At 40.3% G+C, this 26,952-nt stretch overlaps 1 protein-coding gene across 4 annotated transcripts in view; it reads left to right on the forward strand.

The window, feature by feature from the left end:
* Positions 1–26,952, forward strand: part of Fbxo9 (F-box protein 9) — a 51,259-nt gene that overhangs the window by 11,975 nt on the left and 12,332 nt on the right. For 3 of the 4 annotated variants that reach the window (XM_045160799.1, XM_045160796.1, XM_045160797.1), the window contains exons 3-7: positions 3,183–3,341; positions 5,204–5,261; positions 8,654–8,753; positions 10,474–10,601; positions 12,144–12,258. In XM_045160799.1, the coding sequence (XP_045016734.1) occupies positions 3,183–3,341; positions 5,204–5,261; positions 8,654–8,753; positions 10,474–10,601; positions 12,144–12,258 (560 nt within the window). The remainder of the gene's footprint in view (positions 1–3,182; positions 3,342–5,203; positions 5,262–8,653; positions 8,754–10,473; positions 10,602–12,143; positions 12,259–26,952) is intronic. The other variant, XM_045160798.1, reaches the window with a different exon arrangement.

Raw genomic sequence — 26,952 nt, forward strand, 5'->3', positions numbered from 1 at the left:
GGTCAGCCTGAGCTAGAGTGAGACCTTACCTCAGAAAACCAACCAACCAACCAACCAACCAAAATAAATAAATAAATAAATAAATAAATAAATAAATAAATAAATAAATAAATGGGGCAGGTGTCTGGTGTTTATTTGTAGTAGTAAGAGGCCTGGCACGACCACGTATATATGCAAATAAATTTTTTTTTAAAAGAAAAAAGTTGGGCCGGCTGTGGTGGGGCCCACCTATCATCTTAGGAGTCTGGGAGGCAGAGGTAGGAGGATCGCTGTGAGTACAAGGTCACCCTGAGACTACATAGTGAATTTCAGGTCAGCCTGGGCTACAGTGAGACCCTACCTTGAACCACCCCCCCATAAAGAAAAAAAAATCTTAAAGCCTGTGTATAAACAAACAGCATTAAGAATAAAGTTGAAAGAATAGTTAGAAAAATTATTTACTACATATGGGCAGAAGATTTCTATCCTTAGTATATAAATCATACTCATAACCTATAGAGTGACACAGGATAGAAAGATAGAAAGATGTCAATGGAAAGTTAATGGAAAAACATGAATGGCTGTTACATATTTGAAGAGATAATTAGCCTCATTAATAATTATTTTGTTGAATAATGTCCATTGCTGTGTCTGAGCTGTGAGAACACTAATGCAATATACATGAAATTACAAAATCACAACTCTTCTGGGTCACATGGTCAATATGAATCCAAATTAAAAACATGCATTACCTTTCAAATAGCAACTCCTTTTCCAGGAAATAACTGGGAAGATGAGTAAATATGCATGTTCAAAGATATTTATAGTAGCATACTTTATATTTGTTTACTTGTAATAAATCATTTACTAGATGTAGACACATTAAATGTACTAAAGAATCTGTAGTTCAGAGTTGTGTGTAACAAGTTTGAGCATGGAAACCAAAGTGGTGTCCAGAATTAAAGATTTTTTTAAAAACTTTTTTGTTTATTTATTTAAGAGTGACAGACAGAGAAAGAGGCAGAGAGAGAGAGAATGGGCGCGCCAGGGCTTCCAGCCACTGCAAAGGAACTCCAGACGTGTGTGCCCCCTTGTGCATCTGGCTAATGTGGGTCCTGGGAAATTGAGCCTTGAACTGGGGTCCTTAAGCTTCACAGGCAAGTGCTTAACCACTAAGCCATCTCTCCAGCCCCCTTAAAGATTATTTTTATATGATACCATAAAAAAGTTATCCATGGGGGATAGCTCAGCAGGTGAGAACACTTGCTACACAAGAAGACATGAACCTGATTCACTCTGAGTCTGATTCCCATGTAAACAGATGGGCTTGTCCATGCATGCCTATAAGCCCAGTGCTGTGGGGGGGAGCAGGAACCAGAGAATTACCAGAGCTTGCTGGTCAGCCATCCTGACTGGAAAAAGACAGTAGCTTTGGGTACAGTGAGAGTCTCCCTTCTCAAACACAAGGATGGAGAGGGAGGGAGAGAGAGAGAGAAGATGGGTACACCTGAGCCTCTAGCAGCTGCAAATGATCTCCAGATGCATGAGCCACTTTGTGCATTAGGCTTTTTGTGGGTACTGGAGAATAGAAGCCAGGTTGTTAGGCTTTACAGGCAAGCACATTAACTGCTGAGCCATCTCTCTAGCACACCTTTAACCCCAACACTTGAGAGACACAGGTAGGAGGATCACTATGATCATGGTTGAAGCTAGCTTGGAAATACAGAGTGAGTTCCAGGTCAGGCTGAGCTAGTGAGACCCTACCTGGAGAAAACAAACAAACAAATAAAAAAAAAATCAAACACAGTTTTGAGTAATAGAGGAAGACACTCAGCCTTTTCTTTTTGCTGCCATACACATGAAAAAAAGCCACAAGTAATATACACCTTTCTGCTAGTAGTAGCTCTATTTTGGATTAGAGGTATCCTGGCTTGGGTAGAGATTGCTATGTAAGAAGTTTCTTGGCAAGTTCTGGGGGTCAACACCCATGGGAGGGATGATGGGAGGCAGAAGGAGAAGCTTAGCTATAGTTCCATCTGAGTGGAATGTTTTAGCCTGTCCTATAGGAGTTCTGAGGATATAACCCTCTTACAGGAGAGGTCACTGGGTAGGGTTTGTGAAGGCACTTTGATCTTGAGGAAGCAGCACAGAGAAGGGTTGATAACTTTGCTATTTTTAGGTACTTGTTCAGAAGTTAGGGTAATAACTGCTCGAGGCCTTCATAGTCCATCATATGGGAGACTTCATTTCTGTGTTTAACCCTTAGTATACATTAGTGATAATTTGATTAAAAGTATTATTTCCTATTTGAAGCACAGAATATTTACTAAAAGAAAGATTTTTGGGTTTACCTACAGAACTTTCAGTAGCAATCTTAATATCTACTAGATGAAGTATTCATTAACAAATTATCAGAAGCTTATAAATTCAGTATGTAAGTCATGGCTTATATTTTCAATTCTAATTAAAATTTGGGGGCCAGAGGGATGGCTTAGTGTTTAAGGTGTTTGCCTGCAAAGCCAAAGGACCTTGGTTCGATTCCCCAGGACCTATGTTAGTCAGATGCACAAGGGGTTGCATGTGTCTGGAGTTCGCCTGCAGTGGCTGGAGGCCCTGGCGCACCCATTCTCTCTCTCTCTCTCTTTCTCTTTCTGTCAAATAAATAAAATATTAAAAAAGAAAATATTTTTTTAAAGTTTGGCTATTCAATTCTGTTAGTTTTTTTTTTTTTTTTTTTTTTTTTTTGCTCTGTAGACATACTTTACATTAGTTTTTATTCTTTAAAATTTTAAGCAGAAATGATTTTTGAAGGTAAGGATTAGCAGATATTTTTTTCTTGTTCATTTTTATTTAGTTAGTTGAGAGCAACAGAGAGAGAAAGAGGCAGAGAGAGAGAGAAAGAGAGAGAGAGAATGGGCACGCCAGGACCTCCAGCCACTGCAAACGGACTCCAGACGCATGTGCCCCCTTGTGCATCTGGCTAACGTGGGTCCTGGGGAATCGAGCCTTGAACTGGGGTCCTTAGGCTTCACAGGCAAGCACTTAACCGCTAAGCCATCTCTCCAGCCCGATTAGCAGATATTTAATCTAAGACAGTTTTATGATTTTAGAAAGCAATGGAAGATGTTGGGCATGTTGATAAATTGTTCCAGAGTTTAATTTCCCTCCCTTGAAGGGGGTCATGAAATACTTTCTCCTCTTAGGCACAACTCCAGATGTTCCGAGCTCAGTGGATGTTTGAACTTGCCCCAGGTGTAGGTTCTAACAATTTAGAAATGCGAACTTACAGACCAGGAAGAAGCTGTGTACTGAAAGCAGCTGCAGATACCAAAGGAAAGCAAGAACTGGCAAAGGAAGAAAAGGTAAGTACTAAAGATGTTTTGACAAATTACCTTTTTCCTCTTTTATTGGTACAGAGGAATTTTCACTAATATAACTTAGTATATATTATCATACTGTAGTGACATAAGTGACATCTTGCATAAGTAGAAAATAGACATTGGTATAATATACAGAGCTTATTCAGATTTCCTAGTTTATAAGCACCTGTCTGCATGTATGTATATAGGTAGATGTATGCAATTTTATTACATAGGTACAATCAATATAGTTAACTTGCCAAATTAAATAAGAATGAAGAAAGTGACTGCCCCCTTCCCCTGAAAAAAAAAAAAAAAGTAATAGCCAGGCATGATAATATGTAATTCTAGCACTTGATTGTCTGAGGCAGGAAGATTGTAAGTTGGAGGCCAGCATGGGCTATATAGGGGACCTTATCTCAAGAGAAAATAAGGGGTGGGGAACTGAGATTATCACTCAGTGGTAAAAAGGTACTTGCTTTGCAAGCCTACTGATGGGAGTTTAGGGTTTCCAGCACCCACATAAAGCTGGACACAGATGTCACCTGCCTCTCTCATCCCAAGGAGGTGGATTCGGTAGACTCCTGAAGCTTGAGAACCAGATAGTCTGACCTCCCAATACCAGAAATAACAGCAGGAGACAGACCCTTTCTCAAGCAAGGTGGAAGGAGAGATCAATCACTGCAAGGTTGTCTTTTGACCTCCCCACGTACTCTGTGACACATGCATGCCATTTATAATGTGCGTGCGCACACACACACACACACACACACACACAGAGAGAGAGAGAGAGAGAGAGAGAGAGAGAGAGAGAGAAAGCTAGAACAACGATTTTTATTGTGGAATGAGCAGAAATCTGGACCATAATATGACAGACCAAGGGCATATCTGGGGAGCAAATGAAACCAAGGGTTTTTAAAGGAAAAATGAAAAAATAACATATCTCATATTGAAGCAAGTATACATATCTCAGTTGAAGCAGAGGCTACAAAGGTCAGCCCAGGGTTGAATAGGCAAACAGCTGCTAGTTAGGTGTCCTTGCAAAAGTATCAGTGTGAGGTTGCCATGGCATTTGGGCCAAAGTTTTGGTTCTAGTATGGTATTAGGCAAATTGTGCAAAAGGCTCTTTATTCATATTCCCCAATCTTTATTTTGCTAGGGTTACCATAAGTGACTTCATTTAGATTCTGACAACTTTCACAGACTATCAAAAGCATTCCTCATGGGCTGGAGAGATGTCTTAGTGGTTAAGTGCTTGCCTGTGAAGCCTAAGGACCCTGGTTCGAGGCTCGATTCCCCAGGACCCACGTTAGCCAGATGCACAAGGGGGCGCACGTGTCTGGAGATCGTTTGCAGTGGCTGGAGGCCTTGGCGTGCCCATTCTCTCTCTGCCTCTATCTGCCTCTTTCTCTGTCACTTTCAAATAAATAAATAAAAATAATTTAAAAAAAAAAGCATTCCTCATGTTTATAGTTACATTTCCTCCCATTTTCCCTAACCAGGCAAACACTAGTAATCTGTTCTCCATTTTACAATTTTTACTTCCCAAGAATGTTACATAAATGGCATTAGATAGTCTACAACATTTTAAGACTGCCTTTAAAAATATTACTGATTTTTATATACGCATATAATATATTTGGTTATAATCTCCTCCTTCCTTGCCTCCCCCTTCCACAGGCCATGGGCATATTTCCAGCTAGTCCCTCTCCTACTTTGATGTTTTGTTTTCTTTTTCTCTCCTCTACCATCTATGATGGAGTGTTAATGGTCCTCATATTGTACACGTCTTGTGCTGGCATGAGCCATCACAATAATAAGTACTTTTAATACAGATTTTCAAAAAATTATTTTGAATTTTATAGGCTCGAGAACTCTTCCTAAAAGCAGTAGAAGAAGAACAAAATGGAGCTCTCTATGAAGGTAAAAGCGATGGATCATGTAGCTAGGATGTTTCTCAATGTTAACAACCAATTTTTTTTTCGAGGTAGGGTCTCACTCTAGCTCAGGCTGACGTGGAATTCACTATGTAGTCTCAGGGTGGCCTCAAACTCATGGTGATCCTCCTACCTCTGCCTCCCAAGTGTTAGGATTAAAGGTGTGCACCACCATACCCGGCTTACAACCAATATTTTTTGTACTAAGACCTGTTTGACATAGAACATTCTCCTCCCTCTACTTGAATTCATTTTAAAAATCAAAAATAGTGACTGGGTATGGAGATCTCATGCATGCCTATAATCCCAGCATTTGGGAGGAAAAAATAGGAGGGTCACTGCAAGTTCAAGGTTAGCCTGGTCTACCTAATGCCATCAAAGGTTACATGGTGAGACCCTGTAAATAATTAATTAGTCAGTTAATTAATGTGTATATGACTTGGTTCTATACAAAAACTATCGCAAGATAAAGTTATATTTGTAGGATGAGTAAAATAAGGTTTCTGCATTTAATTTTAGTATCTATTAATAAAGTTGTTAAAAATTGTATTCATTTTAAAATAGGATATGCTCCTTTCATGAATGAAAATTATTATAGTGGTATAGAATGTAAAGGATTAAATTAAAAAAAAAAACATATAGGTGCCTTTTTACATTACACTTTCACCAGAAGAATGTGCTTGGACTTTGTCCTTTGTAGACCCAGTAGAAATGCATTGATGAGGTTAGAAATAATAGCATACTGGTAGATTGCTTGCTTAGCATGTAAGACCTGGGCTCCATTGCCAACATTGCCAGAAAGGGAGATGGCTTAGTGAATAACGTGCTTGCTGTGCAAGCGTGAGGACTGGAGCTTGGATCCCTAGCACCCACTTACATGCTGAGTCAGTGCAATCCACCTGTAATCCCAGTAATTTGGGACATGGAGATGAGGTCCCTGGGGCAAGCTGGTTAGCTAGACTAGCCGCATCAGCAAGCTGTAGTTACGTGAGAGGGCCCTGCTTTGGTAAATAGAGTGGAGAGAGATCATGAAAATCACCTAATGTCAACCTCTGGCCTCCACATGTGCATATACACGCATGCATGCCCACACACACATGCACACATATACAAACAAAAAGTAATTAATATATAAACAAAATGATTAAACTGTGTTTATTGGAACGATTTTCTATTTTATTTATTTATTTATTTGAGAGCGACAGACACAGAGCGAAAGACAGATAGAGGGAGAGAGAGAGAGAGAATGGGCACACCAGGGCTTCCAGCCACTGCAAGCGAACTCTAGACGCATGCGCCCCCTTGTGCATCTGGCTAACGTGGGACCTGGGGAACCGAGCCTCGAACCGGGGTCCTTAGGCTTCACAGGCAAGCGCTTAACCGCTAAGCCATCTCTCCAGCCCTGATTTTCTATTTTTTATTTTTATGCATATTTTGAGAGTCTAGGGCAGGTTAGATGGCTCAGTGAGTGAAATACTTGCTGTGCAAGCATGTGGACTTGAGTTTGGATCCCCAGAACCTATATATATGTTGAGTGTGGTGACATGCATCCTTAATCCCAGAACTGGGGAGGTAGACACAGAATCTCTGGAGCTCATTGGCTAGCTTGTATAGCCAAGTAGATGTGCTCTGGGTTTAGAAGAGGCACAACCTCAAAGAATAAGATAGAAAGAACAACTGAGGAAGACTCCCCTCCCCCAGTAACAACCCCTGACTTTCACATGAACATGTGTACATACACCCCCCACCACATACACACTGTCTGACTGGTCAAGTCCCTTACGCAATCTTCATTGTTTTGTGAGATTCCCACCTCTAGTTAGTGCATTGGAAATCACTCAGAATATTAGAGCATGGCAAAATAGATCAAACAGCACGAATGTCATCAAAGGCAAAAAAAAGATGGGGGGAGATTAGCCTTTATATCCTCAAGCTTCTCTGACTAATGGGGAGATATTATTGAATATTAAAGCTGCAAACCACCTCATCAGGAGAGTTATAAAAACAGGATTTGGGCTGGAGAAATTGCTTAGTGGTTAAGGTGCTTGCCTGCGTAGCCTAAGGACCCGGGTTTGATTCCCCAGGACCCAAGTAAACCAGATGCACAAGGTAGCACATCTGTAGTTCATTTGCAGTGGCTAAAGACCCTGGCGTGCCCATTCTCTCTATTTGCCTCTCCAATAAATCATTCATATATATGTATGTATGTATGTATGTATGTATGTATGTATGTGTATGTATATGTGTGTGTATAAATTTTTTTAAACCCAGTATTTAAGTAGGGCATGTTAACATTTATCCATAATCCCAGCACTTGCAATGTTGAGTCAAGAGGCTTGCCATAAGTTTGAGGCCAGCCTCAGCTACTTAGTGATTAGCAGGCCAATCAAGGGTAGCAAGACCTTGTCTCAGAAATACCGCCCCCCATGCACACAAAAATATGAGGTTTAAAGGTTATTAAGCTACATAAGAGAGAAGTATGCATTAGAGGAAGTTGGATTTGAAGAGGAGATGGCTCAGTGGTTAAAGATGCTTGCTTGCAAAGTCTTCCTTCCAGTCTGGATTTGATTTCCTAGCCACCCATATAAGGTTGGATGCAAAGTAGTGCATGTATCTGGAGTTCATTTGCAGTGGCCAGAAATCCTGGTGTGTGTTTTTGTGTGCATGTGCACACACACATATGTGTGCAAATAAATACATTAAAAAATAAAAAACAGAAACAACTCTTTATTCAGTAAGAAACATACCATCTTCAAGTCTGTGCCCTATAAAGAAAAGTTTATTTAAAAGTTCTGTTTGGGGGGCTGGAGAGATGGCTTAGCGGTTAAGCACTTGCCTGTGAAGCCTAAGGACCCCGGTTTGAGGCTCGATTCCCCAGGACCCACATTAGCCAGATGCACAAGGGGGCGTACACGTCTGGAGTTCGTTTGCGGTGGCTGGAAGCCCTGGCGCACCCAATTTCTTTCTGTCTCTATCTGCCTCTTTCTCTGTCTGTCGCTCTTAAAGAAATAAACAAACAAAAAAAATTTTTTTAAGTTCTGTTGGGGATGTAACAATGTATTTTTAGAGCCAAAATGAGACAACCATATAAAATTATGTCTACTAAGGCATAGAGAGTCCTATATTTTCCATGGGGATGACAAAAAGATAGTAAAATTTATCTCAAATTTCTATAAAATGTGAGCTTTAAGAAAAACGTTTCTGGCCACTATGGTTTGGAAATAATTTGTTTACTGAACTATTGTTGCATGTAGAAAAGAGAGTGGCTGCTCATTAAAAAAAGCTGTCAAATTGAACTGCAGTTAAGAGTAATCAAATTCGTGATAAAAATATGCAGTCATAGCTAATTTAGCTTTATCTTTTTTTTTTCCCTTTTAGCCATCAAGTTTTATCGTAGGGCTATGCAACTTGTACCTGATATAGAATTCAAGATTACTTATACCCGATCTCCAGATGGTGATGGCATTGGAAATAGCTAGTGCGTATATAATTTGATAGACAGTACTACATGAAGTTTGTTATAATTAAGTGTCTTTGCTATTCATTATTCGTGTTTGATATGTCCTTGTTTATAAAGTAGTATAATTTTTTTGAATCAGGGAAAAATTAAGGTTTACATTTTGAATAGATATAACAAAATAAGGTGTTAAGGTTTCTTTTTAATTAAAGCGGTTATAAGTTGTAAACTAATGGATGCATTTCAACATTCTGAACCTATTTGAAATAGAAAGCACTAAAATGTAACTAGGCTAATTGATACATGTGTTAATGAATGTTGATATTTTGAAAAAGACATTTTATTAGGAAAAAAATGTTAAATTATGGTGATTTTATTCTATTAATGTGGGAACCATAGTTAAAAAACATAGAAACAAGATATTAGTACTGCTAAAGTAAACGTGTTTTCATTTGTTCATTGGTAAGGAACTACTAACTATATTATATTATTTGCTCTGTCATGAGATTATTAACTTATATTTTTTTGTTTGTATGCTTACTGGCAGTGTTTCTCTTTTTATTATTTAAGTTAGTAGGCAAAGTGAAGAGTATGTAATGAGTGTGACTATACATTATTCTTATTCATCTATTACCTACTTTCCTGTCCCATCCTTGCAAGATTCTTTCTCTCCCCTTTGCCAATGTTCCTTTGTTATTAGCATCTATTAATTACACATAAAAATGAATTTCATTATGACATTTTTCATATATGTATAAAATGCAATTTATTATATTCACTTCCCCATTACCCTTTCTTGTTTCCTTCCCACTGATCCCCTGTTTCTTTCCAACTAGTTCTCTTTCTACTTTTTTTTTTCCTTTTTGTTTCTGTTTTGTTTTATTGTTAACGATCTGTTACATTTTATTAGGGTTTCTTGAAGGATCCTGAATAAGGAGTTTACATATAGGAATTTGGCTTATTACCACTGAAGAAAATGTCTCTTCCTACCCCAGTGACCATAAACTGCCTGTAGATAACTCAAGGAGGGCTGGGGCCTTGTGAGTTCCTTCCAGCAAGCTATGAATATCTGCCTATACATCCTCAGGAAAGGACCGAACCCTGTGTCCCACCCCCATGACAGGATGTTGATGACCCCACCTTGTGCAGCTCTTGTGCTAAATATAACTGCTGTGAGCTCAGGAATGCATCACTGCACACTTTTAGGACAGCATTCCATCTCACTTTGCTCCTTCTTCTGGCTCTTAACATTCTTTCTTCCCCCTCTTTTGAGATGTTTTCTGAGGTTTAGAGGGAGTGATGTAGATGTCCCATTTCTGTCTGAGCACTCAACACTTATTCTAAGTACTTTGAACAGTTATGAGTCTCTGCAGTTCAGGTGCCCACTGACCAGTGCTGATGGCTACACTAATCTATGGATATAAACATAACTACTATTTACAAGGAAAATTGGCAGGTACAGCATAATGTCTGGTACTATAAACCTGATCAAGAGCCTGTGGATCCAGAGGTTAGAGGCCATTGTGGGGAAACTACTGTTGTTTTGCTAAATGGACATGTTGTTGCTTAGAAGAAATCAAAACAAAACAAAATAAACTTGGTAGGATACTTTGTTGTAAAGGCAGAATGTGTGTTACCACCTTTTAAAAAAGTAGAGAGAGTTTGCTTTTTATAAAAAAGCAGATTTCAAAGTGCTATAACAATCAGTCTCTAAACTGTTTATTCACTTCCCTCCTTTCAGCAGTGAAGACGATGATGATAGCAAGATGGCAGATCTCTTGTCCTGCTTCCAGCAACAGCTCACATTTCAGGAATCTGCACTCAAACTGTGTCAGCCTGAGCTTGAGAGCAGTCAGACTCACATATCAGGTGTGGGTTCCTGATTGTTTTCACTCAGAAACACTTGAACTTTGCTGTGAAATTTTTTGGACTTCTGAAGTCAGATAATTGCTGCTGTAGTTCAGAAGATAGTGAGAAATCTTTGTTATAATATGTAAAGAGATAGTTATTTCAATATATGCTTTTCAACATCTGAAACATCAGAGTTTATAATGCATTTGTTCAGGGGTGTGTTTTTCAGTGAAGCTCTAAGATATGGAATCAGAAAGCCCTTTGGAAATTATGGAAATACTGGTGGTGTTAAGCATTTCAGCCAGAATGGACAGCTAAAGGTTTAGAAAAAAATTTGGGCTGGGGAGATGGCTCAGCAGTTAAAGGCACTTGCTTGCAAAATCTACTGGCTCAGGTTCAATTCCCACTACTCTTCATAAAGCTGGGTGCACAAAGTGGTGCATGCATCTGGAGTTCACTTGTAGTCTCAAGAGGCCATTATATGCCTATTTTCTCTCCCTGTCTTTCTCTGTGTTTACAAATAACTAAAAATATTTACTTTTTGATTTTTTAAATTAATTTATTTATTTGAGAGTGACAGGGAGAAAGAGGCAGAGATAGAGAGACAGAGAAAGAATGGGCATGCCAGGGCCTCTAGCTGCTGCAAATGAACTCCAGATGCATGCGCCCCCTTGTGCATCTGATCAACCTGGGTCCTGGGGAATCAAGCCTCAAACCGGCGTCCTTAGGTTTCTTAGGTAAGTGCTTAACTGCTAAGCCATCTCTCCAGCTCAAAATATTTAATTTTTTTCATACATTAAATAGTTTTTACTTACAGGAGGAAAGTTTAAAATTTTCAAAGTGATTTTAAGCTGGGCATGATGATGCACACTTTTTTAAAATATTTTTTATTTTTATTTATTTATTTATTTATTTGATACAGAGAGAGTGAGAGAATGGGTGTGCCAAGGACTCCAGCCTCTGCAAATGAACTCCAGATCAGTGTGCCCCCTTGTGCATCTGGCTAATGTGGGTTCTGGGGAATTGAAGTGAGGTCCTTAGGCTTTGCAGGCAAACGCCTTAACCGCTAAGCCATCCCTCCAGCCCATGGCACACACTTTTAATCCCAGCACTCAGGTGTCAGAGGTAGGAAAATTGCTGAGAATATGAGGCCAGCCTGGGATTATAGAATGAGTTTCAGGTCAGCCTACTTCAAATAAAATTAAACAAAACCAAAAAAAGGACACCTTTTTATTGTTAATAAATGTAGTATAGATCACATATATGTAGTACATTTTTCTCACACTTATTTTAATATATTTTGGTGAAAACATAATTATGCAAGGGAAAGTATGCTTTATATAAGTAGCTTTAGGTCTCTACTGAAAACAAAAATGTTTGTATCTTGATATTAGGCTTCATTGTTTACTATTAGGCAGTTAATATACTTATGCTATCTCTCTGAGCAGTACTGAGGGTTTGATGTATAAATATCTTGCAATGCATCAATGTACTAAGAACGTGGCTTTGACAGTAGAGTGACATGTAGGAGAGTCACTGAAGGATGGTTCTTTATTGCAGTGCTGCCGATGGAAGTCCTGATGTACATCTTCCGGTGGGTGGTGTCTAATGACTTGGACCTCAGGTCATTAGAGCAGTTGTCGCTGGTGTGCAGAGGATTCTATATTTGTGCCAGGTACTCTTCTATAGAACAACTCAGGCAGTGAAGAAAAAAAATGATGACTTCTTAGCCAATTTTGCCATAAAAAAGTACAAACTTGGGGGTCTCAGTAAAAGCTTAGAATGAAGAGAAAGTATACTCATGTGGTTTTCTCAAACCACAGCATTTAAAGGTTAGAATGTGCCAGGCATTCAGGGTATGATCAATAGTAAAGTAGTTGCAGTTAAATGTGCTGCTTCATAGGGCTTGCATACCAGCTTAGTTGATTTGGAAGATAAAATTAGATAAAAATATAATCAATTTATTTTTATAGTCATTAAGCCCATTAAGTGGTAAAGTTATCCTCTACTTTTAAAATCTTGCTGTGTGGAGAATAAGCAGAGCTGATCATCTGATTTTTTATGGATTTCTTATATAAAGTTCATACTTATCCTTAGCATCTAGAACTTTTATAATTTTAGTTCTTAAAATCCAAATGTAGGCTGGGCGTGGTGGCGCACGCCTTTAATCCCAGCACTTGGGAGGCAGAGGTAGGAGGATCGCCATGAGTTCGAGGCACCCTGAGACTCTATAGTGAATTCCAGGTCAGCCTGAGCTAGCTGGAAAAAAAAAAAAACATAATAATAATCCAAATGTAGTCAGGTGTGATGGTATATGTCTTTAATCCCAGCACTTGGAGGCAGAGGTAGGAGGGTCACCATAGGTTCTAGGCCACCATGAGACTACAAAGTGAATTCCAGGTCAGCCATGGCTAGAGCCAGATCCTACCTTGGAACCTCCCCACCCCTCAAAAAAAAAAGTATTATTTCAAACAGTCTAATTCTGTTTGGAGTTTTTTATTTTGCATAACCTCTTTCAATTGCTCAAAGCCTGTGTTTTAGTGATTTTTGTATGGTGTTCTTGCACAAATATTTATTAAGCAGCTGTTAGATTGCTGCCAACCTTTTAAATTCGTGTTTCTAGCAGTTATTCCAGTAATTATGCACAAAGAAACATTTTGGTAAATAATTCAATTTACGAATAAAACTTCATGTATCATCATAAAATAAAATTAATTGTTAAAAGAAGAAAATTGGGGGCTGGAGAGATGGCTTTGTGGTTAAGGTACTTGCCTGTAAAGCCAAAGGACCCAGGCTTGATTCCCCAGGATCCATGTAAGCCAGATGCACAAGGTAGCACATGTGTCTGTTTTTTGTTTGCAGTGGTTGGAGGCCCTGGCACACCCATTCTTTCTCTCTCTCTAGCTCTCTCCGTCTCTCTGCCTCTTTCTCTTGCTCTCAAATAAGTAAATAAAAAAAAAAATAAATAAGAAGGTAAACATAAAAGAAAATTTGGGTTGGAGAAATGGCTTAGTGGTTAAGGCATTTGCCTGCAAAGCCAAAGGACCTATGTTCGATTCCCCAGGACCCATGTAAGCCAGATGCACAAGGTAGAACACACTGTCTGGAATTCGTTTGCAGTGGCTGGAGGCACTGGCATGCCCATTCTCTCTCTCTTTCTCCTTTCTCTTTCTCAGACAAAAAATATTAGAAACAAAATTAATAAAAGAAGAAAATTTAAGCCAGGTTTTAGGTGCAAATCTGTAATATAAACACTTAGAAAAGTGGAGAATGGAGGATCAGGGGTTCAAGAAGAAAAAGAAGCAAGTTTAAGTACACGATTCAGCATAAATTTTGAGGGGCTCATCTTTTGCAGTCTGATGCCAGTATAAGTTTTGCTTCTTTAAAACTGAGTTTCTCAAGCCACAGATGAATTTACAAATATTTTGAGTTGCATCAGAATCATGCCAATTTTCAACCATTCTCTACTCCAACTACCATTCTGATTCATCCACTTCTTTGCCAGGTCTAATTCAGTGGCAGCCTATGTGGACTCCTTGTATCCACTCTTACATCCCTGGAACATTTACTGTATAAACACTAGAGAGATTTTGTGTTTTAATTTTTTAGTTGATAGATAAAGTTGTGTGTATTTATCATGTACATTATGACATTTTGATGTTTTATACATGCATATAACATATACATGCACACATACACACTGTGGAATGAATGAATCTAGCTAAATAAGAAATATTTACATAATTATGTTTGTGGTGACAACACTTAACATTCACTTTCTTTTTACTCCAGCAGCTGTAGTTCCAAGGCCTTATAGGCTGGGGAGGAGACCTTTGCTAGTTCCAGTTGGGTGGGGGTGTACATATGCCAGGTTTGGGGTGTTGATACTTCTGTTTCTAGAGTTCTGGGCATGGATGGGACCTATGTTAGCTTTCCAACACTATGACAAATTATGTGAGATAAATAACTTACAAGGAAAAGTTTATTTTAGGTGACAGTTTCAGAGGTTTTAGTCCTTGGTTAGTTGGCTCTTTTGCCTTGGGGCCTGTGGTGAGGAATCCACAGCAGAAGCTGCTGCTTACCTGTTGGCTAACCAGTAGGTTGGGAAGTGAGAAGCAAAGAGAAGATACCAATTTCCTATTATCCTTGCCAAGGGCATAGTCCTAAATTATTCCCACTTAGCTCTAGCTACTAAAAGTTTCATCACCTACCACTAGCACCACAAGCTGAGGAGTCCAGTGGTAAACAACACAGGCCTTTGGAGGACATTCTAGGTCAAAAGGATAGCAGGACCTTTCTGGGGTTCTGAGACACATGAGAGGGGGATTCTGGGATTTTGGTATTTACTGCCACAGTCTTAAGTCAGCAGGTTGGGAAGGAGACTTTACCTAGTTCCTACAGAGTAAGGTGGTTGGGGATTTGGACAGTGGTTCCTGCATCTGCTGGAAGTGGCTGGAACCTTCCACAGTTTCTGATGAACAGGCATAGATGAAGCTAGGACTGTATCAAAGGCTGCAGTGCTAAGGCTGTGGGTCAGGAAAGGAGACCCTATTTCCTGTGGGGTGTGTGCAGGTGGGACTGTAGCTTGTGGCTGCACCTGCTGCTCTGAAGCTGCAAGATGCAAAGGGACTGTGAGGCCCATACAGAGCCAAGGCTTCTGGCAGTATCAGGAAGCTGGCCACTGGCCCCTAAGCTAGAGTGATATCTGGTAGTGGCTGTTGCTTAAATCCTGGGCTTAGGGACTGTTGGTTCCCTTTTGGAGCAGGGCTGTCACACCAACCAGCTCCTTAAATGATCTAAAACCTCTGAAGGGATAAGGGGTATAGTCCAGTGGTAGTGCCCCTGCAAAGCCCTGGGTTCCACACCCAGCACCAAAAAATTTAAAAACAAATTCTGCAGTTAGGACTGCTGGTATGTTAGGATGGTGGTTGGCAGCATAAAGATCACTCCTCAAACCTAAGGTTGAAGTTGTACTTGTCTGTGTTCTTCCCTATAGATGGCCATATGGTTTAGGGTTTTCTTTACTTCCATAGATCTACCTTAGTGGGTTTTTCATGTCATTTTGGTTCTTTCCTGTTGTAGTCATGCATGGAGCACCTTCATTCAGCCATCTCTGATCTTTACTCTCTAATTGGCAATTATTCTTTTAGCACTTGTAATATATCATCCCCCTCTACTTGCCTGGCCTTTAATTAAAGTTTCTATTAAGGTTGCTGCAGTATATATATTAGAACTTCTTTAATGTTGGATTTTTTTTTCCCCTTGGATGTTTAGATTTTGTTTCCAGATTTGGAAACTTCTAAAAAATATATTTTTTTAAAAAAATTTATTTATTTGAGAGCGACAGACACAGAGAGAAAGACAGAGGGAGAGAGAGAGAATGGGCGTGCCAGGGCTTCCAGCCTCTGCAAACGAACTCCAGACGCGTGCGCCCCCTTGTGCATCTGGCTAACGTGGGACCTGGGGAACCGAGCCTCGAACCGGGGTCCTTAGGCTTCACAGGCAAGCACTTAACCGCTAAGCCATCTCTCCAGCCCCCCAAAAATATTTTTAACTTACTTATTCGCGAGAGAGAGAGAGAGAATGGTCATATCAGGGCCTTCAGCCACTGCAAATGAACTCCAGAAGCATGTGCCACTTTGTACATCTGGTTTACTTGGGTCTTGGGGAATTGAACCTGGGTCCTTTGGCTTTGGAAGCAAGCTCCTTAACCATGAAGCCATCTCTCCAGCCCTTTTATTTTTTTTATATGGTTTTGATACAGGATTTTACTCTAGACCAGGTTGGCCTGGAACTCATGGTAATTTTACCTCAGCATCTCAAGTGCAGGGATTAAATGTGTGAGCCACCATGCCTTGCTTGCTATTACTTTTTTTTCTTTTTATGTTTATTATTATTAACAAGATATTTTATATGGATACATTATGTGTTGGTACCCTCTTTTTTCTCATCCCTGCTTCTGTTTGGGATGCTTCTCAGTAGGGTTCACAGGTATTCCCCGTGGGGTTGTAGTTTATGTGTTGTGGGAGCAGCAGTCAGTTATTTTGAGGTGGGGGAGGGAATGCCTCTGGGCATGATGTCTCAACCTGTGGCTCTTACAGTCTTTCTGCCCCTTCTGCAAAATTCTCTGAGCTGTGGTAGGTGAGTTTTAAGTGTACTTCAGTGATGAGCTCTTAGGACCCTCTGGATCTCTGCTTTGGTAGGTGTTGAGTATTCTCAGGGTCTGTCTCCATCCTGGCACTGATTATCAGGAACAGCATGGAAGCAGCACTCTTGCGGTCTTCCTCTATGAATTCAACTGTGGCTTGGCTGAAGTGCAAGGGGTAGTTTATCTCCTCTGCTCTTGCTGCCTTCTTTTAAAAAGAAGAGCAGATTCTTAATGGAGAGTGAAGTCAGCATAGTTTAAATGGGATAAGCATTATTAATTTAGGAAGAATTTGATTGTATGTAACCCCTCTTTAAGCCAAAGACAAGTGAGAGCTTGATACTGGAGAGCCTAATCTTTGTCTAAATAGGATACTGATCTGATTCCCAATTCCAGATATGGGTTCCTTTACACTGAGTGGATCTCATAGCCAGTCAGAAAGCTATTGGTTACCTGCTGAGGCTGTGTGCCACTATTGCATTGGTGTGTACATCGTGTCAGGGTATTTGCTTCTGAGTAGGCTAGACTTCTGGTTGCTCAGACCATTGTTGGCCATTTTCCCCCAGTAGTTCATGTAGCACTTTCCAGTACTAGATAGTCTAACTGTCTGGGGACTGGCTTCTTCTGAATTCCAGCCAGGTCTCTCTGTGCTCTGTGTCAGTAGCATATAGTGTCTTCAGCAATAGGGTCTTAGTTTTTGCTTCAGGCAGGTAATCAAGTGCTTTGACAGAAAGCTGTCTTGATTTGGGGACCTCCTAGGTCTATCTGATCAATAGCTCAGTGTGGGTAGCAACTAGTCTCTGGTACTGGGAGTTTCAGGTCAGAGACAGAAAAAAAATTTTTTCTTTTAAGCTTAAGCTTTATCCTACCCTCACCAGAGCCTTACTTTTCAGGTGCTTCCCCCTTACTCCTTTTGAGGGTTATATCTTTTAGGTTACCTCCAAGGATAAAGGTTTCTGTGGTATCAGCTTATTTTGGATTTAATTTTGTTTGTTTTTCTCCTCCCCTTTTCTTCCCCTCCCCTCAAACCATACCATCCATGTTGACTGGGCTTTGAGTTGACTATCAGGTATGACAGCAACTTGAGCAAGTCCAGGTTAGGAACCTCAGATAAGTGACACCATGCAGCATTTATCTTACTCTGATTGTGTTCCAAGTTTGTCCGTTTTTCTGCAAATTTTCTTACTGCTGAGTAGAATTCCATGGTGTACATGTATTACAACTTTGTTATCCATTTATCCAATGATGGGCATCGGGGATGATTCCAGTTCTTAGCTATAAGAACTATAAGCTATAATTAAGCAGCTATAAACATGGTTGAGCAAATGTCTCTGTATTGATGCATGGAGCATTTAGGATAAATGGCCAGTAAGGGAATAACTGGGTCTGTTGATAGGTCTGTGTTCATCCTTTTCAGTAATCTCCAAATTGATTTCCATAGTAGTTGTACAAGTTTACATTCCCACCAACAGTAAATGATGCATCCTCTTTCCCCACATGCTTGCCAACATTGTCATTGTTAGATTTTTGTTGTTGTTGTTGTTTGTTTTGGTTTTTCGAGGTAGGGACTCACTCTAGCTCAGGCTGACCTGGAATTCACTATGTAGTCTCAGACTTCTTTGAACATATCATTCTTTTGAAATCTTTCTCAGGCATTTCCTCTAACTCGTTCTCACTGGAGGTTATTTCTGATGCATTAATACTTTTTGGTGGATTTATATTGTCTTGATTTTTGGTGTTTCTTGTGTTGTAATGTATATATTTTTGCATCCTGGATTATTTAACGATTGGATTTTCTAGTTAGCTGGTATTATTAGATGTATCAATCTGATGTTATATAACTTCAGGGTAGGAGCTTAAGGTGTTAGGTGTGGCTCTCAAGACTCTCAGAGTATTTATCCAAGAGTAGGTATTATGACAACCAGATCCTCTAACTGTCCCTTAGGGTGTGTGGTGCCCCACCTATACCCTTAATCCTGACAACAAGGAAGTTAAGATTTCTGATCTGTTGAGGGTTCCAAGTCAGCTTGTGACCAAGTGAGACCCTTCCCTGGTGTAATCCCAGTTACCTCTGCTCCTGCTTGGATCCCGTTGTCGGTTCAAGTTGGCGTGGCTGGGTCCCTGGACAGCTGCTCTGTTCGCTTGAGCAGGCCAATGGTGGTGGGGGAGGGGAGGCTGCAGATGCTCTAGTTTTCTTGCTGTTCCACGTGTTCTTCTACCTTGTGATCTGCTTCTCCGTTGTTCTCTGCTGCTCTCCCTTCACGTTTCTTGAGTTTGCAGGGAGCTCTGATGTGAGTGGAAGCTCCCCTCACCTGGCTTTTCCTGCAGCTCAAGCCAAGCCTGGTGGGTTTCTGGCATGCCGCAGCCATTGCCGCAGTTGGTGGACCTGCCGGAGCTGCTTTTGCCAGCCTGTGTCGGCCTTGGATGCTCTGGATCTTTCCTACTTCTCCGCTGCCATTTCAATTTCCTATACACCTCACTTTTTAGTAAAAGTGTGTATTTTGCTGAGATTGTTTTTTGGCTTTTTGCCCCCTAGTCTGCTTTGGCATGGTACCTACGTTGCCATCTTAACTGGAAGTCTCTAAAATTTAAAAAAAAACTAATTTTTTTTTTATTGTTTAATTTTTTGAGTTCTTTGTAGATTCCTTCTGTCAGTGATATATAGCTGGTAAAAATCTTCTCCCATTCAGTGAGTAATCTATTGGCTCTGCTTATGGTGTGTTTGTCTGTGCAAAAGGTTTTATTTAGAAAGGCTTTCCCCGCTCCTATATGGTGGAAAGTGCCTCCTGCTTTTTCTTCCAGTAGGAGAAGAGTTTCAGGTCTTATATTGAGATCTTTAATACATGTGGACTTGATTTTTGTGTATGGGGAGGTGGGTGTGTCTAATTTCATTTTTCTCCTTATGTTCCTCCAATTTTCCAACACCATTTGTTGAAGATGCTGTCTTTTTGTCAGTCTACATTATTGGCTCCTTTGTCAAAGATCAAGTAGCTATAGTTACTTGACATAAGGTCTGAGTCTTTAATTCTGTTCCATTGGTCTGTGTTTCTGTTCTTAATGCAGTACCATGCTGTTTCTGTTACTATGGACTTTGTAATATAGTGTTCTAAAGCATATGTAATTTAGCTGATCTAAAGGGTATGGTGATACTTCCAGATTTTTTTTTTTCCTGAGGATATGTTTGGGTATCTGAGGTCTGCTGACATTCCATATGAATTTTGAGATCATTTGTTCAATCTCTGTGAAGAGTGTTTTGATACTGATTTTTTATTTTTTATTTGTTTTGTTTTTCCAGATAGGGTCTCACTCTAGCCCAGGCTGACCTGGAATTCACTATGGAGTCTCAGGGTGGCCTCGAACTCACAGCAGTCCTCCTGCCTCTGCCTCCCGAGTGCTGGGATCTAAGGCGTGCGCCACCATGCCTGGCAATGCTGGTATTTTTATTGGTATTGCATTGTCTGTACATTGCTTTTGGTAAAATTGCCAATTTCACAATATTAATTCTACCTATCCAGGAGCTTGAGAGGTTTTTTCATCTTTTCAAGACCTCCTTATTTTCTTATGTTTTCATTATATAGGTCTTTCACATCATTGGGTAGTATTATTCCAAGGCATTTAGTTTTTTTGTTGTTATTGCTATTGAAAATAGGACAGCCTCACTGATTTCTTTGTCTGTATATATTTGTCCTTTGCATATAGAAGGGATACTTACTTTTGTGCATTGATTTTTGTATCCTGCCACTTTACTGAGGAAATTAATCACATTTAGAAGTTTTGAGATGTAGACTTTTGGGTTGCTTATGTATAGGAAAATGTCATCTGCAAATAGGGCTAACATGACTTCTTCCTTTCCAATTTGAATCCCTTTTATTTCTTTCTCCTTATTGTTTGGGCTAGTACTTTTAATACTAAGATGAAGAGCAGGGTGAGATTGGACACTCCTGTCATGTTCTTGATCTCAGTGGGAACCCCTTGAGTCTCTCCCCATTAAGTATTATTTGGGCTTTGGGTACTTTATATATAGCCTTTATTGTGTTGAGATATAAACCTTCTATGCCTGTTTTTTTCTAGCATTTTGATCATGAAATGGTGTTGGATTTTGTCAAAGACCTTCTTTGCATCAATTGAGATGATCATGTGGTTCCTATGGTTAAGTTTATTTCTGTGGTGTATTATGTTGATGGATTTCCACATGTTGAACCATCCCTCCATCTCTGGGATGAAACCTATTTGACTAAGGTGGATAATGCTTTTGATGTTTTGTTGAATTCTGTTTGTGAGGATTTTGTTCAGGATCTTTGCATCTAACTTCATCAGCGACATAGGCCTGTAGTTTCCTTTTCTTGCATCTCTGTTTTTTAAATGTAAATTTAAATTTATTTTTTCATTGACAACTTCCATAATTATAGACAATAAACAGTGTAATTCCCTCTGCCTTCCCACTTTCCCCTTTGAAACTCCATTCTCCATCATATCCCTCCCCCCTCTCAATCAGTTTCTCTTTTGTTTTGATCTCATCATGTTTTCCTTCTATTATGATGGTCTTGTGTGTAGGTAGTAGTAAGCACTGCGAGCTCATGAATATCCAGACTTATTTGTGTGTGAAGGAGAGCATTGTAAGGACTCAGTCCTACCCTTCCTTTGGCTTTGACATTCTTCCTATCACCTCTTCTGCAATGGATCAGAAGGTATGGTAGAGATGTTTCAGTGCTCAGGATTCCTCTGTCACTTCTTCTCAGCAGCATGGTGCCTTTTGAGTCATCTCAAGGTCACCACCATCTGAAAAGAGAAGCTTCTCTAATTTTGGTGAGCAGAATATATGTATTTAGCCAGACATCAGCAGGCATTACACCCCTGGGGTTCATGACCTCCTTATGGGTTTTCAGTACTGGACATGTATTCCTTCCCATGGCATGTGCCTCCCATCCAATTAGAGAGCTGCTGGTTTCCCCCGTATCAGACATGCCACCACGGCACCTTTGGCTCATTTGGCCTGACTGGCAAAACATAAGGCTTGCAGTGTCCACAGTTGAGTATCTTCACTGGTGATTTCTCTCTCACCCATTGAACTGCATGCAGCATGGCTTTTTCTAGCTTTCTGTCAGCTGGTCTACATGGAGGAAGTTTCCAGCTCAGCTCCAGCAGGATTTCTCAGTGACCTTACAGCCCAAGTATGTGGAGTCTTCAGCAATAGGGTCTTACCATCTATTCCTGCTGGGAAAGCAAGAGCCTCGTCAATGGCTTATAATGTTTTGGGGTTCCAAATCAGCTAGGAGCCAGTCAGTCCCTGTCCTCAATAATGACAGCAGAAAATGTCAAAGTCCTGGCAGTCGGGAAACTTCAAAGGCAACAATAGTCAACATAACCTTTTCTGACAAGGAAAGAGAGATTAGCAGTTCCAGTGCAGGCTTTTGTATCTGGCTTTGTATAAGTATGCCCTGTTACCTTTTGCAATGGCTTCCAATCTCACTAATGTTGAGTGTCAACCTTGATCTGTCTCTGCTGGGTGGCCAGGGTTGAATGAGTTGTCTGGACATTCATGGCCCTGATGGTTGGTGGATGGGAGACTTTGCAGGGTGCCTTAAGTTGTACCAGAGCTGCTCGGCTAGTCCCATTTATATTCTCCTCTAGCAGCTGCTCAGCTAGTCTCTACTGTTCTCCTTCAGGTTTCTTGACTTTGTGAGGAGGCTGATGTTAGTGGAAATCCCCTCACTTTGTTTTTGCTCCTGCCAGTCTGCTCTGCTGGCTGGGCAGGTGCACAAATTGGGGCTCCTAGCACCTCGCGATTCTAGCTGGTTTCTTCCTTTCTGGATGAGCTTGGTCTCTCCTGCTTCTCTGCTATGGTTGTTAATAACTTGTACACCTTCAGTTTTTGGTAGATGAGTATATTTTTCTGTGTTTCTGCTTATTTCCGTCTCTATGCTGCTTTGGTGTGGCTAGTATGCTGCCATCTTACCAGAAAGTCCCTGTCTGGTTTTGGTATTAGGGTGATGCTAACTTCACAAAAGGAGTTGGGGAGGATTCCTTGGTCTCTGATTATGCAAAACAATTTGAGAATCACCTCTTCAATTAAGGTTTGATAGAATTAAACTGAGAAGCCATCCATCCTGGACTTTACTTTTTGCAAAGGTTTTGATTACCTTTTCAATCTCCATGGATGTAATAGGTTTGTTTAGGAGATTAATCTGCTCTGGGCTTAGTTTTGGTAGGTGGTATGTGTCTAGGAATTTATCCATTACTTCCAGATTATCCAATTTTGTTTAGAGATTTGGGAAGTATGCCATGATGATTCTCCACTTTCATTGATATCTGTTGTGATCTCTCCTTTTTCATTTCTGATTGATCAAATTGTTCAGAGTTTTAACAATCTTGTTTATTTTTTCAAAGAATCAGCTCTCCATTTCATCAATTAAAAAAAATTGTTTTCTTAGTTTCCAGTTCATTAATTTCTGTTCTGATCTTGGTTATTTCTTTCTGTATGGAGCTCTTAGGGTTGGGATCTTCTTGTTTTTCCAAAGCCTTTGGACAGTTAGGTTATTAATTTGGGATCTTTCTGTTTTTGTTATGAAGACATTTAGCACTACGAGTTTTCCTCTTAGGACTGTCTTCCGTAAATTTTGGTAGGTTGTGTTCATTATCATTCAGTTATTGGAATTTTACAGTTTCTTTTTTGATTTCTTCCACAAACCATTCATTGTTTAATCTCCAGTAGCTGGTTGAGTTCTTGACAAGTCTCTTTTTGTTGATTTCTGGCTTTAAAGTATTGTGATCTGATATGAAGTCGGAAGTTACTTCAATTTTCCTGTAGTTATGTAGGCACACTTTATTTCCTAATATGTAGTCTATTTTGGAGAAGGTTCCATGGGCTGCTGAGAAGAATGTATATTCTATAGAGTTGTGGTAGAAAGTTCTGTAGACGTCCCTTAGATCTAGTTGATCTACAGTGTTTAGCTCTATTATTTCCCTGTTGATTTTCTGCTTGGATGATCTGTCTATTGATGATAGTAGAGTATTGAAGTCTCTGACTCTGATGTTGTTGGTGTTTCTGTTTTGTGGTCAAGTAGGTTTTGTTTTATAAGCTGTCGTGCACCTGTACTTGGCGCATATAGATTTATGATTGTCAAGCCGGGTGTGGTGGCATACGCCTTTAATCCCATCACTTGGGAGGCAGAGGTAGGAGGATTGCCATGAGTTTGAGGCCACCATGAGATTACATATTGAATTCTAGGTCAGGCTGGACTAGAGTGAAACCCTACCTCAAAAAAACCAAAAAAAAAAAATAAAATAAATTTATGATTGTGATGCTCTCATTCCCTTGATGAGTAAGAAGTAGCCATCTTTGTCCTTTTTGATTACTTTTGGTTTGAAGCCTATTTTATCAGATATTATTATAGCAATGTCTGCTTGTTTTTTATTTCCATTTGCTTGGAATATCATTTTCTATTCTGAGTAGGTGTCTATCTTTAGTGTTGAGGTGGGTTTCTTGAAGATAACAGAAGGGTCCATTTTTTTTGATACACCATGATAAATTTTGTTTTTTTGTTTTTCAGGGGTTTCACTGTAGTTCAGACTGACCAGGAATTCTCAGGGTGGTCTTGAACTCTCAGCAGTCCTGCTACCTCTGCCTCCCAGGTGCCAGGATTAAAGGCATGCACCACCACACCTGGCATTTGATGGGAGAGTTAAGACTATTCATATTTAAGGTTATTTCTGTGTGGTTCGAGTTAATCCCTGCCTTGATGAGGTGCTTTATGGGGTTTGGTGCTTTCTTGTGTTTTGCACTTTAGTCTGGTGTATTTTTGGTTATTGTGATCTTCTTGTTGGCTCTTGAGATTGGTTGCTTGACTCTTCTGTGTGGAGTATTCCCTGAAGGTATTCTCTGTAGGTTTGTCTTTGTGTTTATATAATCATATAGTTGACTTTTTCATGGAAAGCTTTTCTTTTACCATCTATTATGAAGGGTATTTTAACTGGGCACAGTGGGTTGGAAGCCATAGTTTTTAAGACTTTGGAGTTGTGATGGTTTCCTTCAGGTGTCCCCTGTAAACTTACATGTTCTAAATGCTAGCTTCCTAGCTGATGGAGATTTGGGAGTTAACACCTCCTAGAGGTGTTGTTGGGGTTGGGCGCTGCTAGACACCTGACTGTGTGGCTTTGGCCTTTTGGAGCTGATTTTCAAGAGGAATGTGGATGAATTTGAATCCAAGGCCTAAGAGAAGTATGTCAGTCCTGTAAATACAGCTTGATGTACTATTCTGCTCAGTGTTGAAAGACCTGAAAGCAGTAAGAACTATGGACTGTGAGGTTTGGCTTCTGAGGGTTAGAAAGAGCTTTGCTTGGACTGGGCTACAAGCAGTTTGTGTGAGAGGCTTGCTCTTATGCTCCTGTTGTGAGAAGTTGTGCAGTGTTGCATTACATAGAATGGACTGGTATGTGAAGAGGGATATGGCACAGAATGAAATCTTTGGGCTGAATCTTTTTGCTCATTCAACTGCAATTATATGAGAGATTAGAGTCTTTGAGATTGGCCAGCTGACCTGCCCTGGGACAACGGGAAGAATGTAGACTCTTTTGAAGGGGCCTGAGTGCTCAAAGAGTGTCCTATTCTTCAAAGTCGGCTTTGGTTTCCCCTGGATTAACAAATTGACTCTACCTGGTATTACGGAGTTAGAAATGCAGGAAAGAGAAGGTCATTGAATTTGCAACATGGTCCTGTGTTTTGGAAATGGCCATGGGCAGTATGTAGCAGGTTTGCTGGATGCCTGCATTAAAACCTGATTGAACTGTAATGATGGACTGTGGCTTGCAGTGGAGACCCAGTGAATATGCCGAGACCATGATGAGATGGCTGCCAAGGAGAGTTGCTGGCCCCGATGAAGTTTTCCAGGACTGTGATTGCCTTGCTGGAGGGGTGGAATTGGAACTCCAGAGACTTGTTGCTGGTTAGAATTATTGGACTTGGAGATTTGTCACCACTTAGAGTTATTGGACTTGGAGCTACAGAGTTTGATGCTTGCCCTGCTTTAATCTTGTATTGGATATTTTTTTGCTATGGCCCAATGCCATAATTTGTAGTGTGAATGTGTATTCTGTGCTATTATGGGTTTTGGGGGGATTTTTAGTTAGTATAGCTCAGTTAAAAGGCCTTGGATTATAAGGATGTTTGAACATCATTATTATTGATAATAAATATGGAGACTTCTGGGCTAGAGAGATGGCTTAGCAATTAAGCACTTGCCTGGGAAGCCTAAGGACCCACCTTAGCTACATGCACAAGGGGGCACATGCATCTGGAGTTCATTTGCAGTGGCTGGAAGCCCTGGCGCGCCTGTTCTCTCTTTCTCTCTCTCTCTGCCTCTCTTTCTGTGTCACTCTCAAATAAATAAATAAAAATGAACAAAAAAATTAAAAAATAAATAAATATGGAGACTTTAAAAAAAATTTTTTTATTATTTATTTGAGAGCGACAGACACAGAGAGAAAGACAGATAGAGGGAGAGAGAGAGAATGGGCGCGCCAGGGCCTCCAGCCTCTGCAAACGAACTCCAGACGCGTGCGCCCCCTTGTGCATCTGGCTAACGTGGGACCTGGGGAACCGAGCCTCAAACTGGGGTCCTTAGGCTTCACAGGAAAGCGCTTAACTGCTGAGCCATCTCAAATATGGAGACTTTAAAAGTTAAACTGAATGCATTGCATTTTACATCATGTATGGTTATTAGTTTATGAGGGCCAGGGACGGAATGTGGTGGCTTGATTCAGGTGTCCCCCATAAACTTAGGTGTTCTAAATGCTAGGTTTCCAGCTGATGGTGATTTGGGAGTTAACGCCTCCTGGAGGCATTATGTTGTTGGGGGCGGGCTTATGGGTGTTTCAGCCAGTGTCCCCTTCCTTGCCAGTGTTGGCATACTGTCCTGTTCTCCATCTGATGTTGGCCAGGAGGTGGTGTCCACCTTTTGCTCATGCCATTGTTTTCTCCCTGCCATTATGGAACTTCCCCTTGAGCCTGTAAGCCAAAATAATTTACCCTTTTTTCCCAAAAGCTGCGGTGGGTTGGGTGATTTCTGCCAGCAATGAATGTAGACCCTTCTGGCTTTTAGGGTTTCCATTGAGAAATGTGAGGTAATTCTGATGGGATTGCCTTTGTATGTAGGGAATTATTTCTCTCTTGCTTCTTTTAGCACTCTCGCTTTGTTTTTACTGTTAAGAGTTTTAACTATGATGTGC

This window comes from Jaculus jaculus, chromosome 10 (assembly GCF_020740685.1).
Source record: "Jaculus jaculus isolate mJacJac1 chromosome 10, mJacJac1.mat.Y.cur, whole genome shotgun sequence".
NCBI classification, from domain to species: domain Eukaryota; kingdom Metazoa; phylum Chordata; class Mammalia; order Rodentia; family Dipodidae; genus Jaculus; species Jaculus jaculus.